Source organism: Lampetra fluviatilis, chromosome 64 (assembly GCF_964198595.1).
Source record: "Lampetra fluviatilis chromosome 64, kcLamFluv1.1, whole genome shotgun sequence".
Classification (NCBI taxonomy): domain Eukaryota; kingdom Metazoa; phylum Chordata; class Hyperoartia; order Petromyzontiformes; family Petromyzontidae; genus Lampetra; species Lampetra fluviatilis.
Window position 1 is genome coordinate 7,010,280 of NC_136338.1, and position 18,257 is coordinate 7,028,536.

At 47.6% G+C, this 18,257-nt stretch overlaps 1 protein-coding gene across 5 annotated transcripts in view; it reads right to left on the reverse strand.

Moving 5' to 3' along the window:
* The window catches only part of NADSYN1 (NAD synthetase 1), a 138,545-nt gene that overhangs the window by 17,026 nt on the left and 103,262 nt on the right, over positions 1-18,257 (reverse strand). For 3 of the 5 annotated variants that reach the window (XR_013640538.1, XM_078882223.1, XM_078882222.1), the window contains 5 exons: positions 15,712-15,818; positions 14,447-14,578; positions 5,910-5,979; positions 3,080-3,208; positions 2,157-2,333 (listed from right to left, as the gene is read on the reverse strand). Coding sequence is in view for 3 of the 5 variants with exons in the window: in XM_078882223.1 (XP_078738349.1) it covers positions 2,157-2,333; positions 3,080-3,208; positions 5,910-5,979; positions 14,447-14,578; positions 15,712-15,818 (615 nt within the window). In the remaining 2 variants the exon portion in view is untranslated. Of the gene's footprint in view, positions 1-2,156; positions 2,334-3,079; positions 3,209-5,909; positions 5,980-13,888; positions 14,031-14,446; positions 14,579-15,711; positions 15,819-18,257 lie in introns of those variants that run through there. The other 2 variants (XR_013640539.1, XM_078882224.1) reach the window with 2 other exon arrangements.

An 18,257-nucleotide genomic window follows, 5' to 3' on the forward strand; every position in this document is an offset into this window, starting at 1 on the left:
TGAGTCTATGGGTGTATGTGTGAGTCTATGGGTCACTGTGTGTCTATGGGTCTTTGTGTCTATGGGTCTCTTTATGAGTGTCTACGGGTCTCAATGTGAGTGTATATGGGTTTATGTGAGTGTCTTATGGGTCAGTGTGAGTGTCTATGTGTCTCTGTGTGAGTGTATACGAGTCTGTGTGAGTGTCTATGGGTCCCTCTGTGTCTATGGGTCTCTGTGTGAGTCTATGGGTCTCTAAGTGAGTCTACTGGTCTCTGTGTGAGTCTACGAGTCTCTGTGTGAGTCTATGGGTCTCTGTGGGAGTCTATGGGTCTCTGCGTGAGTCTACGAGTCTCTGTGTGAGTTTATGGGTCTCTGTGTGAGTCTATGGGTCTCTGTGGGAGTCTATGGGTCTCTGTGTGAGTCTACGAGTCTCTGTGTGAGTTTATGGGTCTCTGTGTGAGTCTATGAGTCTCTTTGTGAGTCTATGGGTCTCTTTGTGTGAGTCTATGGGTCTCTTTGTGAGTCTATGGGTCTTTGTGTGAGTCTATGGGTCTCTTCGTGAGTCTATGGGTCTCTGTGGGAGTCTATGAGTCTCTGTGTGAGTCTATGGGTCTCTGTGTGAGTCTATGGGTCTCTGTGTGAGTCTATGGGTCTCTGTGTGAGTCTATGGGTCTCTGTGTGAGGCTCTGGGTCTCTGTGTGAGTCTATGAGTCTCTGTGTCTCTGTGTAAGTATGTAGCCAACCACGCTAATCGTAACCTCCAGCGACACCTGCGCAGCATAGACAGAAGCACCCGGCTTCAATTGCCAACTTTGGCACTTTTCTGCGTGAAGTTTGTGATGATCGTCCCTTGTTATCTCGTCAGTGTGAAAGTGAGTGTGCATCACACAAACTCCGGTCATCCTCGCAGCAGCGGCTTTTGGCTGGTCATTGAACAAAGACGGTCATCGCATCGCACGGCGCTTTCAGATGCACTTCTGCGACCGTCTGGAACGCTCTTCCTTCTGATATTAGCCACTGGGAGCTGTGCACTTTTAAATCATCGTCTAGATTGACAACCTCGTTTCTTTAAATCTGCTTTTCATGTTTAGTTTGCTGTCCTTCCCCCACATGCTCCGATTATCACGGTTGGCTATGTACGGCACGAAAGAAGTTCAATGTACATATGTACGTATATTCTCCCCCTGTTCTGCATGGGATTCCTCCTCCTGTAGCTAAACCCCCAATTCTAAAAACATACCTGCAAATTATTCATTTAGGATCACCAATACCCGCCATTTGCCACTAAGTGACGGTAACGTCACCACTAGGCCTGTGCCAGACCAGGTGCACTTTGAGGTCACGTGAAGTGCCAAAGGCTCGCCGGACGGAGGTCATGGGACAGACCCAGCAGGTGCCATGGGTTAGCTGACTGAGATATACTGGCAGATGCACCACCAGCTGTGCTCCCCTACTGTGCCAACTTGGGATCACACAGCAGCAACAGCAGCAGGAGCAGCAGGAGCAGCAGGAGCAGCAGCAGGAGCAGCAGTAGTGGTAGCGGTAGCGGTAGCAATAGCAACAGTAGCGGCAGCGATAGCAGCAGCGGTAGCGGTAGAAGTAGCGACAGGAGTAGCAGCAGTAGCGGCAGAGTTAGCAGGAGCAGCAGTAGCGGCAGCGGTAGCGGCAGCGGTAGCAGCGGCAGTAGGGGTAATAGTGGTGGCAGGAATAGCAGCGGCAGCGGCAGCAACGGTAGTAGCGGTAGCAACAGCAGCAGTAACAGTAGCAGTAACAGTAGCAGTAGTAGAGGCAGCAACGGTAGTAGCGTTAGCAGTAGCGGCAGCAGCGGTAGTAGCGGTAGTAGCGGTAGCAGTAGTAGCAGCAGCGGCAGCAGCAGCGATAGTAGTAGCACTAGCAGTAGTAGTGGTAAAAGCGGTAGGAGTAGTGGTAGCAGTAGTGGTAGCAGTAGTGGTAGTAGCAGTAGTAGCAGTAATAGCAGTAGTAGGGGTAGTAGCGGTAGTAACCATAGCAGTAGCGGTAGTAGCGGTAGTAGCAATAGTAGCAGTAGCAGCAGTAGTGGCAGTAGCAGTAGTAGTGGTAGCAGTAGTATAAGTAGTAGCAGTAGTAGCGGTAACAGTAGTAGCAGTAGTAATGGTAGCAGTAGGAGTGGTTGTAGGGGTAGCAGCGGTAGCGACCTCGCGGTGGATGCGGTTGAACTGCCAGGGCCAGGCGACGTTGTAGAGGAAGGGTCGCAGGTCAAAGCGGTTGTCGTCGGGGCCGTAGCTTTCGGCGTGGTAGGCGGGCGTCAACGTCGTCATCTTGTGCCGGTTGAGGGCGTACGAGCGGAAGAAGTGCTTCACCCTCTCAGCCACCTTCGTCGTCGCGACCACAACCACAACAAGAACGAGGATCACCATCGACGGACGTCACCTTCACTTAAGTCAGTTCGTTCTATTTAGCTTATTCTTCTCTCTTGGTCTTTCCTTTATCCTTATTCTTACAAGGCGCCTTGAGATATTAGCGGAAGGCAATAAATATTAGCTTTTATGTATTACTTTAAATATTTGTTAGTAATAATGTTTTCTTATATTTTATATTTATTATATTTTTGTTTACCATATCAGTCCTTATTTTTTTTTGGGCAGCGGGCCCTCACACGATACTCAACACGCGATACCCCTGAACCACCCCCACGCCCAGAGCCACCCCAGCGCTATGACCCCTGAACCACCCCCACACCCAGAGCCACCCCCACCCCTTGACCCCTGAACCACCCCCACACCCAGAGCCACCCCCACCCCTTGACCCCTGAACCACCCCCACACCCAGAGCCACCCCCACCCCTTGACCCCTGAACCACCCCCACACCCAGAGCCACCCCCACCCCTTGACTCCTGAACCACACCCAGAGCCACCCCCACCCCTTGACCCCTGAACCACCCCCACACCCAGAGCCAACCCCACCCCTTGACCCCCGAGCCCCCCGTGGCTGCTGCCCTGTGGTCTCCATGGCGGGAGTGGCTGCTGCCCTGTGGTCTCTGTGGTCTCCGTGGCGGGAGTGGCTGCTGCCCTGTGGTCTCTGTGGTCTCCGTGGCGGGAGTGGCGGTGCATGACCGACCTGCGCTGGAGAGCAGCGCTGGCTCCACGCGGTGAGCAGCTTGCAGAACATGCTGTAGGGGCCGCACTTGTCAATCTTGCGCAGGCGGCCGAACACGGACAGCTCCGCGTAGCTCATGCCCATGTCCTCCTGCGTGGGTGTGTGTGTGCGTGTGTGCGAGTTGGCACAGTAGGGGGCACAGGTGGTGCATCGTCCAATCATCTCAGTCAGTTAACCAATGGCACCTGGGTCTGTACCGTGGCCTCCTGCCATGTACATAGCCTACCACAAGCACCATCGGGATGTCATCGCCACTTAGTGGTGAATGGCGGTTGTTGTTGTTGTTGTCTGCAAGCGTGTACATGTGTGTGTGTGGGGTACGGTAGTGTAGCGGTTAGCAAGCTGCGCTACGAACCTGGTGACCCGGGTTCGATTCCTGCTCACGGCCAACACCGGTGACGATTATCTGAACCGGTCCTGGGCCTTCCCAAGGTCGACTCAGCCTCAAATGAGTACCTGGTGCGATGTGTAAACATCGCCACTCGGGAGACAAAGGCGGCCGGGCGTGGTGTTGGCCACCCACCACCTCGTGTGCCGTGCTGTTCGCTAACAGCACTTGCTCCAAGTATGTTAAGGCTATATAGGGATCTTTGTCTTTGTTTGTTATGGGGAGTGGTAGTGCAGTGGTTAACACGCCCGCGATGACCCATGTTCGATTCCCGCAGTGACGAATATATATCGCCACCCGGGAGACAAAGGCGGCCGGGCGTGGTGCTGGCCACCCACCCCCTGTTGCGGCCCTATGTTAGAATGTTTTGGCCAAATCTGTGAATGAGGTTTTGTGTCGTTAACCCCATCGCCAACACCACCACCACCCGGCACAGACAATCAGTACGGGGTTTGTCACGTAACGCAACACGTGGCCAATTGAGTTGCTTAGTTCAGCACTAACCGGTCGTTGTGTGTTGGGAGAGTAAACCCACAACAAAGTTGACCAAGGAGCTGGGGACGTTTCGCCGGTAATTACAACAACGACCAGCCTCGTCAGGCAACAACAGCGATCTAACCCCAAAAAAGAAAAAAAAATCTCTTTCGTAGATAACTATTAGTCGTGAAAGCCTGAACCACTACTTCCCACTACTGCTGCTGCTGGGCATTAAACCGTGCCCGAGTTGTCCACAGGTGCGGGAGGAAAAGCAAAGTGCCCGGAGAAACTCCCCCACGGGTGCAAAGGGGGAGGAGGTGCCGCCCAATCCCACCCACAACCACCGTTTCCCTGCGATCTGTGCTCCTACATTTGTTTGGCCAACTCCAACCCATGAGGCCTGATGACAATGATGACGATGATGATGACGACGATAAGGATGACGACGGTGACGATGATGACGATGATTATGATAATGACGATAATGATGATGATAGTGATGATGTTGCTGATTATAGTGATGACGTTGCTGATGACGATGATGACGATGACGACGATGATGATGACGACGATGATGATGACAACGATGACGACGATAATGATGATTATGGCGATGATGATGATGATGACGAAGACCAGGCTTCACTGCAACAAACTTTCCTCCTCTCCACACGAAGCAGTCACTTCGTTTCCGCTCCTGCCTCGAGACTCACTTTTTGTTCCCCTAGCTCAGCCCACGCCCCCCCCCCCCCACCTTTAATCGCCCCTCCCTCCTCATCACCACCACCACCACCATCGTTCCTGCTCCCTCTTCATATTCTCATTAAATTGCTGCCGCTCATTCAATCAATTCATTCATTCCATCCATTCGTTCATCGTCATTTGCTCTCGTCAATTTAGCTTCTATCTAATTTACGCATCATTGATTTGGTGGCTAAGAGATGTTAACTACCTCACCTGGTATGCAGGAGGTCATGGGTTCGATCCCGACTCTAATGCCTGTTGTATATTTGGAGATTGCGTGTTGTCGCTCTCTCTCCCTGTGGTGGTCTCGTGGATTTTTCTCCGAGTCCTCCGATTTTCCCCCCTCTGCGTTTAAAATCAACATCACGCTTTTAGAGTATTTGGCCGCTGCTGTAAATGTCCACGTGACGATGATAGCGCTAAGCCCACTTCGTTGAGCCATCATTTGGGATAGCCGGGTCACTTCTAAAAGAGAGCAACAAAGGCTGAGTAAGGGCCTTACCTGGTCCTCCGGGTTTTTCCCTCCACATTTAGAATCAAAGTGCATTGAGAGCATTTGGCTGCTATAATTTTCCACAAGATAAGGCACTCTGTTGAGCCATCATTTGTGATGACCAGCTAGCTTCTGATAAAGAGCTACACAGCTCAGTGGGGCCTTAGACCTGATAAAATAAAAAAAATAGTTTAGTTTTAAAATAGTTAAATTAATAGCAAGTGTGTGTGTCTGGTGAAGTGTGTGTGTGCGTGTGAGCGTCATCCCAAGTTGGGAGAGGCGGTGCAGCGGTTACACCAGTGGGTAAGGCGTGTGGGAGACTAAACTCCTCTTTTCAAAACAGTTTTGTATTATTTTACCAGGTGTGAGGCTGCTATGATTGTCCACGCGAGGACCGTAAGGCAACTCGTTGGGCTTTCATTTGTGAGGCCAAGGTCGCTTCCTCAAAAATACATCGATAGTAGTGGTGCCTGACATCTGGTCAAAGAAAAAAAATGGATTCGCCCCAATGACTTCCTCGCATCTGGGTGTGCGCGTACCACTCTTAATTGTCCGTGAAGCTCCTCTCAACGCGCCGGGTGAATTACGCTAAGACTGCCTGATGGGTCACTGGCTCAGCGACGAGGTGAGAGGTGGAGGTGGTGGTGGTTGGGTAGTGGTGGTGCGGTCTCTCTCTCCCTCTCTCTCACCTCGTCCGTCTGAGTTGTGTGACCGTCTGCCAGCGGTTCCAGCTCAGCCGTGGGGGGTGCCTCCAGGATGCTGGGAACACCACACGGTCTGGCTCACGGCACTTACACGACACGTTGCTACAGCTGTTGCTGTCACAGCAGCTCAGCAGTCAGTGTGAAAGACCCAACACAGAAGATCGCTTGGGTTTGATCTTCTACGAAGCTGCTCACGGTCCACCCAAAACTGCATCCACTGCACAAACCATGGCAGCAGAGGCGGATAGCTGATGCACAAATGTAAAGTTAAAAACTCTCCAGGAGTAGTGGTGCAACTGTGGTCATCTATAACAGACCGTACAGCGTATAAACAAGAAATACGAAGGAGACATCACGGCATTGATGATAATACACGACTACTCTGCTTGCTCCTGACGCGGTTATCTGACTTGTCCACTTGAATGTGAAATTGTAGTTATTGCGCTGCACCTACATCAGCCGTACGAAAGAAGAAGTGGTCAGCTCACCCCACTTTCTAAAATCTATAAAAAAAATTGTATTTTACCAGGTGTAAAGCCCCAGGTGTAAGGTTATTCATAGCAGCAGTGCTATTCTCAACTATTTTATTTTACCAGGTAAGGCCCCACTGAGCTAGAAAGCTCTTTTTCAGAATCGACCTGGCCATCACTAATGATAGGTCAACGAAGTGGCTTATCGCATGGAAATTTATAATACTCTAAATGCATGTTGATTCTAAAAAATCCACATGACCACGGAGAGAGAGAGTCACACACAAACTCCAAATATAGAGTAGGCGTCAGGGTCGGGATCGAACCCACGACCTCATTATATTAGGCAAGGCAGTTAACATCTTGCCACCGAAACACCCAAAATGTTCCGTTGACCTGAGGGTTATATTTATGGTTCACCAAATTTTCCAAGACCATGAAACTTTTTAAGAAATAAACTAAGCCTACATTTTAACTGTGATATAAGAAATAATATACAACAGGTCGTGGGTTCGATCCCGACCACGACACCTGGTTGTATATTTGGAATTTGCGTGTCTCCCCGTAGTCGAGTGAATTTTTCTCCGGTTCCTCCGGTTTTTCCCTCCACATTTATAATCAACACCACACGTTTACAGAGTACTTGCGGGAAGTACCCGGCATTGTCCGGGGGAAAAATATATTTCAAAACTTGTCTTCTCTTAAAAGCATAACATATACATACACAAATACGAAGCTATTGTGAAAGTCCGGCATTCCGTTTGTCTGTCCATTTGTCCGTCAACAAAATTATAAGAGGCTTGCAGAAGTCCAAAAAGTAATAAAAAGTGGGGGTAAATAGTTGATTTAAAAGGTTTCCGAAAATTGTCCACCCCCCAGTCTCAAAAAATATTTTTACCCCCCTGCAGGCATATATACCTACACATCCTACACACAATAGAGTGAGTATTTCTAGTGACTCTATAGTAATGGCTGGGCTCTACAGTAGTATCTGGCTCTACAGTTGTATCTACTGACTTACAGTAGTATCTATTGAGCACAGTAGTAGCTACTGACAGTATAGTAGTATCTACCGACTCTATAGTAGTAACTACTAACTCTATAGTAGTATCTGCTGACTCTATAGTAGAAACTACTGACTTTGCAGTAGTATCTAATAACTATAGGAGTATCGACTGAATCTATAGTAGTATCTATTGACTCCATAGTGGTATTCCACCAACTACAGTAGTAACTACTAACTCTATAGTAGTATTTGCTGACTCTACAGTAGTATCTGCAGACTATATAGAAGTATCTGCTGACTCTATAGCAGTGTAGTGGGTTAAACTGAGTCGCAGACGTTGTCTTGAGAGCAACACAATTAATTACATCAACCTAGATTTGAAGTTTTCGTGACTGCAGGGATCCATACTCTTTGGTTCTTTTGGTAAAGTCACGTAGGTATAAAATAAAATAAATTAAATCACGACATTTCGATTGCAACACAAGCAACCATCATCAGGTGGAAACCCACAGCAAGAACATTTCTTGCTGTAGTTTTCCCACCTGATGATGGTTGCTTGTGTTGCAATCGTCACGTCGTGATTTAATTTATTTTATATTATTACATCAACTCAACACAACATAACGTAACCTACACTCGGGTGTTGAATTACCATCTAACCACGCTACTGCAAAACTAGACACGGTCCCGCTATCCCGGTCCGGACCACGAGCTGGATCCCGGACCGCGTGGCTAGAGGCTTCTTCAACCTGACGTGGATTTTCACTCACTAACAGTTAAGAACCCGGAGCCCCTCACGGGGGGCCCCCGTTATATCAGCCTGGGCTGGGGCTGGCTCCGCCCCTCGCCCCGCCCACCTTCTAGATCTCTCGAGCTCTTTCCCGAAGGCTCCCGAGAGCTCCTCTATACCACGTGACCCCTCAGCGGCCCCCGGGGGAGCGAGGGGAGCTTTCAGCAGCCTGGGATAAGTTAGCCACACTTAGAAACAGAACCAGTGTATAATAAAGTATTTAATAAATACGTTGCCTCTTACAACAGTGTGTGCGCTTCAGTTGACACACTACAGTAGTATCCACTGACTATAGTAGTAACTACTAACTCTACAGTAGTATCTACTGACTATAGTACTATCTACTAACTATATAGTAGTATCTACCGACTTGATAGCAGTATATACTGACTATAGTAGTATCTACTAACTCCATAGTAGTATCTACTATCACTACAGTAGTATATACTGACAATAGTAGTATCTACTAACTGTAGTATCTACCGACTTGATAGCAGTATATACTGAGTCTATAGCAGTATCTACTAACTCTATAGCAGTATCTGCTATCACTACAGTAGTATATACTGACTATAGTAGTATCTACTAACTCTACAGTAGTATCTACCTACTCTACAGTAGTATCTACTATCACTACAGTAGTATATACTGACAATAGTAGTATCTACTAACTGTAGTATCTACCGACTTGATAGCAGTATATACTGAGTCTATAGCAGTATCTACTAACTCTATAGCAGTATCTGCTATCACTACAGTAGTATATACTGACTATAGTAGTATCTACTAACTCTACAGTAGTATCTACCTACTATACAGTAGTATCTACCGACTCTATATTCGTATCTACCGACTCTATAATAGTATATATCGACTCTATAGCAGTATCTACTATCTATACAAAGTGCCGTGGTGAGGCCTAGTCCAATGGAGAGCCGCTGGGCTCGCCTAGATTGCCCAGCCGGCCAAGGTGGCAACTTGGTCAGCTGGGGCTGGGCTGTCCAAGCAAAATATCGAGGAACGGGAGTGTGTTATTCACCTACATTTCCGTGGTGAACTGGATGGCCGGGTTTGTGAATTGAGATGATTTAGAAAATCATTAAGTATATCTTTACCATGTGGCCAGACAACCAAAGTGTCATCAAGATATCTCAACCAAAAAGATGGTTTTAATGTACTCGAGACAAGTGCTCTTGTTTCAAAGTTTTCCGTGTACAGATTTGCTATAGCAGGAGATAAAGGAGAGCCCATTGCGGAGCCTTCCTTTTGTTTAAAGAAATCACCTCTCTCTTGACTTGAAGCTTTCGTGACTGCAGGAATCCATACTCTTTAATTATTTCGGTAAAGTCACGTAGGTAGAAATAAAGTCAAATAAAACAAATCACGACGTTTCAATCGCAACACAAGCAATCTTCATCAGGTGGAACGACCACAGCAAAAAAATGCTGAAGTAGGCGAGAGAGCTGCCGTGGCAAGAGGTTATATAGGTAAGAAAGGGGGGAGGCAAGGGGGGGGGGGGAGAGAGAGAGGGGGGGGAGGGTGTGGGGTAGAGGAAGGGGGGGGGGCTGCGTAAGCACTAGGGGAAGAAGACGTGAGGCTGGGGGGGGAAATGGGCAGGGCTAAAAGTGGGAAGCTGAGTGTGGGACACGGGGGGAAGGAGGGTGGGACACGGGGGGGGGGGGGGGGGGTGAAATGTACTAGTAAATCGGCAGGTACAATGGAAACAACCACAAGCAGTTAAGGCATTACCTGGTTAATAACATCCTTCCAATGATTTTTCAATTTGTATCCATCTTTTCAGTTGAAGTAATGTATATGTTTATATATCTGGATGGCTTCATGAACAAACCTTTGAAGGTTTGCAGTGTACCTTGGTCTCGGAAAAAACAATATCATGCGAGCCCACAGCATTATAACAATGGTCAGCTACGGCAGAGGTATTGGTCCTGCTGTGTTTCAGATCTGCCTTGTGTTCGCGAACACGGTCCGAGACATGTCGTTTCATTTCCCAAACGAAACTGCTACTGCAGGTACAACTCAATTTGTAGACTCCAGGGTATTGCATGTCAGGAATGACATCCTTCACAGATGGGATTAGATCACAAATTTTGTGTACTGCATTGAATCGGACCTGAATCTTGTGTTTGTTTAAAATTTTGGAAATCTTTTTGGTAACACCGCTATGTATGGTAAAGTCATGGTCTTGAATGGCTTCTCAGGAGATTGTTTCTCCATAGTTGGAGAAACAGCTTTGCAAATAATGCGGTCCGAGTACACATTCATCTTGAGGGCTTGGTGTACGTGTTCCAGTTCACTGGCTAGGTGTTGTTGGTCGGAGATGCAGTGGGCCCTATGGTGTAGTGTTTTGATGAGGGAATTCTTCTGGGCCGGATGGTGGTGGGAATCAGGTTTTAGATAGGAATCTGTGTGGGTGGTTTTCCTGTAGACAGAGTGTCCCAACAAGCCATCAGGCCTCTTCTCAACCAAAACATCCAGGAATGGTAGCTTACCATCCTTTTCCACTTCCATGGTGAATTTGATGGATGGGTATATGGAATTGATGTGGTTGAGAAATTGGTTCAATGTTGGCAGGCCATGTGGCCAAATGACGAAAGTGTCATCTACGTATCTCTTCCACAAGGATGGACGTAGGGTGGATGTCTGGATGGCATCTGTTTCAAATTTCTACATGAAAACATTCGCTATCACTGGTGATAAGGGGGAACCCATGGGGCTACCTTCATTTTGTTTGTAGAAAGTACCATTCCAGGTGAAGTAAGTGTTGGTAAGGCAGTGCCTAACCAAAGTTGGTAGATCAGGATTCAGTCCATGTTGGACCAAGTCTTCAATTATTGTTAAGGTGTCACGTACAGGAACCTTGGTGAACAGAGATACTATATCAAAGCTGACAAGCAAATCATCTGGAGACAGTGAGATGCCCTTGATTAGAGAGACCAAGTGAGCTGAATTACGTACTGCTGAGGTAGTCTTGCCCGTGAATGAAAGCAAGGTCTCAGACAGAAATCGGGCCAGTTTGTAGGTAGGCGAGTTGATAGTGGAAACGATGGGCCAAAATGGAGTACCTTTCGATTTAAAGCTTTCGTGACTGCAGGGATTCATCTTCTTGGTTCTTTTGGTAAAGTCATGTAGAAGGGAAGTAATAAAATAATAAAAATAAAACATAATAAAATAATTCTCACGACGTTTCGGCCACAACGCAAGCAGCCGTCCTCAGGTGAAACCAGGTCTGTCGAGGCGACAGCGTCTGAATGAAACAGCACACGTGCTTGGAGCATATATATAATCATTGGAAGGACGTAATAAACCATTTCGGATCTTAACTGATTATGTTCACGTTTACGGTGACTTTCAGACCGCGTTCCACTCACTGGCATTGTATTCTCCGCAGGGAATGGATTCTTTGCTCCGCTGCATTGACATATTTTGTTTCTTCCTCTTAGTATCTTTCACACGACGGTCAACGGTATAATAACAAATAGTATAAAAATGTATATGCTTAATACAATGTACAAAGTAATATATAGTATCGTAATTGTATAGTGAATATACAGCAGTGTGATATACATTAGGGTGGGTAGAATAATACATAGTGTAATATTACAATGGATAAGGTTTATAGCAATACAGTATGTAATTTAATGTTGGGTTTGTCTATGGCAGTATATAGTACGGTGTAGACTCGTGTGATGTAAGAGAATAAAGTTTAGATGGAAGCATATTATATTTTTTACGACGTAGAATTGTAATGTATTACTTACTGTTAGTAACTCAGCTTATTATAGAGTATATTTAGTATAATGATGATACTATGTAGTTTATACTTTAGTTGTTTACGTGGTGGTTTTAGTTACTGCAGCTACATACTATTAACACTTCTTCCCTTTATTAATGCTACCCCTATCCCCTCCCTGTGATGCTGCTAATCCTGCATAATGCACGGGCAAAGTAGCACTAATCACATACCTGCATTTCCCATATCCCCTCCCTTGGATGCTGCTAATCCTGCATAATGCACGGACATAAGTAGTACTAATCACATACCTGCATTTCCCATAAATATGCTAAATTCCTATTGATATGCAAATTATTTTGTCAAGGCGCCCTTCCCCCCCCCCCCTTCTAACCCAGCTTATATATATGCTCCAAGCACGTGTGCTGTTTTATTCAGACGCTGTCGCCTCGACAGACCTGGTTTCACCTGAGGACGGCTGCTTGCGTTGTGGCCGAAACGTCGTGAGAATTATTTTATTATGTTTTATTTTTATTATTCTATTACTTCCCTTCTACGTGACTTTACCGAAAGAACCAAGAAGATAGAGTACCTTCTTTATGGATATTTGGAAGACCATAGAATCTGGGTGGTCTAGCAGCAGAAGGTTTTAGGGAGAGCCGCTTGAATGGTTCGATTAGAGAAGTCTAATTGTTAATGATATTGTTGGTTTTTGTAGCCAGGCGGTTGGTAGGATCTTTTGTTAATTTTGGTGTAACTGCCATCATTAAGAAGGTCCTGGATTTTGTTGTTGTATGTGGTTTTATCCATGATGACAGTAGCATTGCCCTTGTCGGCTGAGAGGATGACTATGTCCTCTCTCTTTTTCAATTTGGCGAGTTCAGAGCGCTCGTCTGGTAGACAGTGTCCCAAACCTGTATTCTTTACTAGTGTAATAAAGGACTCTTAGGCAATGTTGGTCTCCGTCTGTCCTTTATTGGGTTCTTGTCTCGCACCCCGCGATGTCCCCGATCGGACCCGCACCTCTTCCGTCGCGTGCCCTCCGCACGCCGTTCGAGTCCTCCGCTCTTTCTGCAGCCACACCGCTGCCCGTGTGCCCCGCACACTCTGCAGCCACCCTGCTGCTCCGTGTGCTCCCGCACACTCTGCAGCCACCCTGCTGCTCCGTGTGCTCCCGCACACTCTGCAGCCACCCTGCTGCTCCGTGTGCTCCCGCACACTCTGCAGCCACTCCGCTGCTCCACGTACACCGCTGGCCGACGGTGCCGTGACTCCAACCACGTGGCAATTCGTGCCACCCCTCCGCCAGCACCCCGCGTGGCTCCATCTATCTTTACTCTCTCTCGACTCCCGATCCCCTTCCGGTTCTCACCCTATATCCTCCTCCTCACGTGACCCTGACTCCGCCCCCACTCACCCCGACGACCAGGCTCCACCTCCCCTAATACTCCGGCCCGCGTGAGTGGCGCGGAGTCCGTGCCCACCCTGTCCTTGCTCGCATTACACTAGTGTAGCAAGTCATTTAAGCGACTCGTTCACTGGAACCTTTGTGAATAGAGAAATCACATCAAAACTCACCATACTATTATTAGGGTTAATTTTAATATCTTTAATCCCATTCACAAGATGTTCTGAATTTCTTATGAAGGAAGATGTCCTATCGATGTAGGGCTGTATTTGTTTAGTTATATATTTTGCTAATTTATATGTAGCAGAGCCAATTGTACTGACTATGGGTCGTAATGGGATGCCAATTTTATTCATCTTTGGTAGCCCATACAGTCTAGGTGGTTTTGAGGCCCTTGTTTTAATTTGGTTTTTCTCAGTCTTATGGATTAATGAATTTGCAATTATTGCAGTAGTCTTACGTTCTAAAGTATTAGTTGGATCTCGTCTGGTGTGCATTGTTAGGGCAACCACGGATCAGCGTTTCCGCGCATGCACAGATGTGTGCTTTGGCGCATGCTCAGCGTAGTAATATAATAAATAGTAAGAAATTGTTAATTTAACTACTATACATTTGACGGATGGGAAAAACAAATCGCGATTCTACGGTCGGGGGCTTATTGTGTCGTATGTGTGTAGTTTGCTTAAAACGTAAACCCAGCAAATTTGTGAATTAAAAGCGTCACAAGGTGTGTCCACACACACAGACAGACGGAAAAAAAATTAATAACGACACATTTATATATTTATGCGATCTAACCCAAAAACCTCTATTATGGATGATATTGGTCGCGAAAGCCTACGTGTTAAACAGACAAAAAAAATACTTTTATAGGTAAGATATGGTTGCTGCTATAAATTTTCACATGATGATGATTATAAGCCACTTCGTTGAGCTATCATTTGTGATAGCCAGGTCGCTTCTGAAAAAGAGCGACTACATAGCAGCTCAACGGGGCCATACCACAGATGTCCCGGATTCCTCAAGAGACTGTCCCGGGTGACCCAAGCGTAAATTACAGACGATGATGATTGTTACTACACGAGACCGAAGCTCACCTGGTGAGGGCGGTGATTCCAAACTCGCGCTCGCAGTACCGCACGAAGGAGCGCAGGTCGCTCTTGCTGATGCCACCGATGGGGTTAATGTCGGCGCTGGAGCAGTCGTACTTGGTGAGGTACCCGCGCAGGCTGCGCCACGCAGACACAGGCGGCCACAAGGTCACAGAGGAGTCCCAGGGTCATGGGGTCACAGTGTCACAGGGTCAGTGTCACAGGGTCACAGAGTCCAAGGTTGCCAGGGTCATGATGCACTTCTGCGGCCGTCTGGAACGCTCTTCCTTCCGATATTAGGAAGCCACTGGAGATCTTGACTGAAAGCTTTCGTGACTGCAGGAATTCATATTCTTTGAGCCTTTCGGTAAAGTCACGTAGATAGGTTCAAATTAATAAACAAAAAACTACGACATCACTAGCACTGCCCACTTCGTTTATGACCCTGGGGCTACATCCGTTGTAAACCTTTAAAGACAGCCTGCCTCAGCAGCTTCCCCTCTCTGTTTTCCTCCTGATGAGGATCGCTAATGTTGTGATCGAAATGTTGTAGTTTTTGTTTATATAATATTTTTAATTTGAACCTATCTACGTGACTTTACCGAAACACCCTAAGAATATGAAGCCACTGGAGCTACGCATTTTTAAATCATCGACATTGACAAACTAATTTATTTAGAACTGACTTTTATCTTTGGAATGCTGTCCGTCCCCTGTACCTCTGATTAGCGTGCTTGGCTACGTACGGTGGGAAAGAAGTTCAACATACATATACAAAGTCACAGGGTCAGTACCACACGACTGCTCATCACCGTTCACCATCATCACTCTGTTACTTATTACAGCTACACAGAGGGCTGATAGGGTTACATAAGGCATTAAAATTTTTTTTAGATGACTCAGGTTTATTTTTCTGCTATAAATTCCACTTTGTTGAGCTATCATTTGCAGCCAGGTCACTTCTGAAAAAGAAGTTAATACCTCAGTGGGCCATACCTGGTAAGATACACAAAAATAGCTTAGTTTCATTTGTATTTGTTTGTATATTGTTTGTTATTGTATCGTTCTGACCCGTGCCCCTACTGGACATCTGTGACAAAGAACTTTGTAGCTCATCGGATTCCTCCTGCAGTCTAAGTACAGATTCTGATTCTAACACGGGGGTACTTGGGGGTACTTGGGGATACGTGGGGGGGTACTCTGGGGGTTACAGGCGGTGCGTGGGGGGTACCCTGGGGGCTACAGGGCGGTGCGTGGGGTGAGTCCCGCACCTCTCGTCCACGTTGGCCGACCCCAGCACGAGGAGTCCTCCCGGGCGTCCCCGAGCCCACAGGCCCAGCTGGGCAAACAGGTAGGAGAGGACCATGCGCACACGGGCCTGCCAGCACGTCACACGGCCACCACCACCACCAGGTCAACAACCATCACCACCACCACCACCACCAGGTCAACAACCATCACCAGACAGGTAGGAGAGGACCATGCGCACACGGGCCTGCCAGCGCATCACACGGCCACCACCACCACCAGGTCAACAACCATCACCACCACCAGGTCGTCAACAACCATCACCGCCACCACCACCAGGTCAACAACCATCACCACCGCCACCACCAGGTCAATAACCATCACCACCACCACCACCAGGTCGTCAACAACCATCACCAACACCACCAGGTCAACAACCATCACCACCACCAACACCACCAGGTCAACAACCATCACCACCACCACCAGGTCAACAACCATCACCACCACCATCACTAGGTCAACAACCATCACCACAACTACCACGTCAACAACCACCACATCAAAACTAAGCACCTGCCTGGGTATTTTGTACCATCGGACACTCCACCCCCACAACTCCCAATCGGCGATGGGGCAGTTGTGGAGAGTGGAGAGTTTCCCATACCTGGGCAGTGTGCTTATGACCGGCTCCAGTTTAACAGCAGAGGTCTCACTCCGAATCAGTCGAGCGGCAATATATTTTCATCGGTTGCGTAACGCTGTGTGGAAGCTACCTGGTCTGTCGCTCCGCACGAAGCTTCAGGTCTTCTCGCCACAGTCATTCCCTCCCTTAATTCTAGATTTGAAGCTTTCGTGACTGCAAGGATTCACACTCTTAGTTCTTTCGGTAAAGTCATGGCATCTCTGACCAACACCACCTGGCCAGTGAATTGAGACATGTACATCGGGCCCTCAGGATGAACGGATACTCTGAACGCACCATCCGCCAAGCTGTTTCTCCCACCATACAGAAACAGCGACATGAATCTCCGATCAAAACTATCACGTTGCCATACATAGCAGGCGTGACCAAAAAGATCTCCAAAATTCTAAACAAACATAAGATCCAAGTCCGATTCAGTACAGTACATAAAATCCGTGATCTAATTCCATCTGTGAAGGATGTCATCCCTAAGCTTGCAATACCCTGGAGTCTATAAACTGAGTTGCAGCTGTGGTGACTGTTACATTGGGGAAACGAAACGTCATGTCTCTGATCGTGTCCGCGAGCACAAGTCAGATTTGAAACACGGCAAAATTGAGTCTTCCGCCGTTGCCGATCATTGCTACAATGCGGTGGGCTCTCATGAGATTGTTTTCTCCGAGACTAAGGTGCTCTGCAAACCCTCTGGCTACCATCAAAGGTTTGTACACGAAGCCATTCAGATATACAAACACAGACATAATTTCAACCGTGATGATGGGTACAAACTTAGTAATCATTGGAAAGATGTTATCAACCATGAAAAAAGACTTAATTGCACATTTTTGGACCATCTTACCTTACTTTACCGAGTGTTAACATCCCTAGTGTTTAACAGTACTCTCTTTATTGTCAGCCAACACTGGTATAAACATGGGCATTTTCGTTCTTTTCTATCATGTGTATCAACAGGTGCTTGTACATACACATGTCCACGGACACTTGCACCCCATACCCTCTTTTAGCCCCCCCTCCCCCTCCCCGTCCAATACGTTAGCATGTGCAACAATAGTTACTTGCACACAACCACGTCCACGTCGCCGGCTCTTGCGTACCACTTCGTGCATTCTTTTGGCCCCGCCCCCTCCCCCCTCCCGATACGTTCTACGTAGCACTTCGTGCCTTCTTTTAGCTCCGCCCCCCTCCCTCCCGATACGTTCCATTCATTGGCTACCACATTCTGATAAGCTCCCCCCCCTCTCCTCCCCCCTCAACTTGCATTTAAGGGCTTACATCTTGAATCCTTGCCTCACTTGATGCAGCAAATCTGGCTGTGACGGTCCCACCTGATGACGGAGACTTGTGTTGCCTCCGAAACGTCGTTATTTTTTATTGTTTTATTTTTATTAATTTTTATTTCATTTTTTACCTACGTGACTTTACCGAAAGAACTAAGAGTATGATTCCCTCCCTTCTCTACGCTTGCGAAACGTGGACCCCCCTAATGGAGCATCTTCGCCGGTTGGAAACATTTAGGCTGGCCTGCCTACGATCCATCCTGGGTTTAACCAGGCTGGATTGTGTGAGGAGCTCACAAATCCTTGAAAGATCTGGGCAGAGTCCCATCGGTGAGCTCCTCCGGTAGGCAAGGCTGCGTTGGATGGGTCATGTAGCCCGCATGCCCAGCCACCGCATGCCTAAACAGCTTTTGTTCAGCCGGATCGAGGGGGCTAAACGGGCGCGGCACGGGCTAGAGAAGAGTTGGAGTGATGTGGTACAGGAGGACGTAGAGCTGAGTGGATTTGCCGATGACTGGTACCAGCGGTGTCAAGATCGGCCTCTGTGGAGGAGGCTCGTGAAGGACGCTACTGGGCAGTTGGAGGC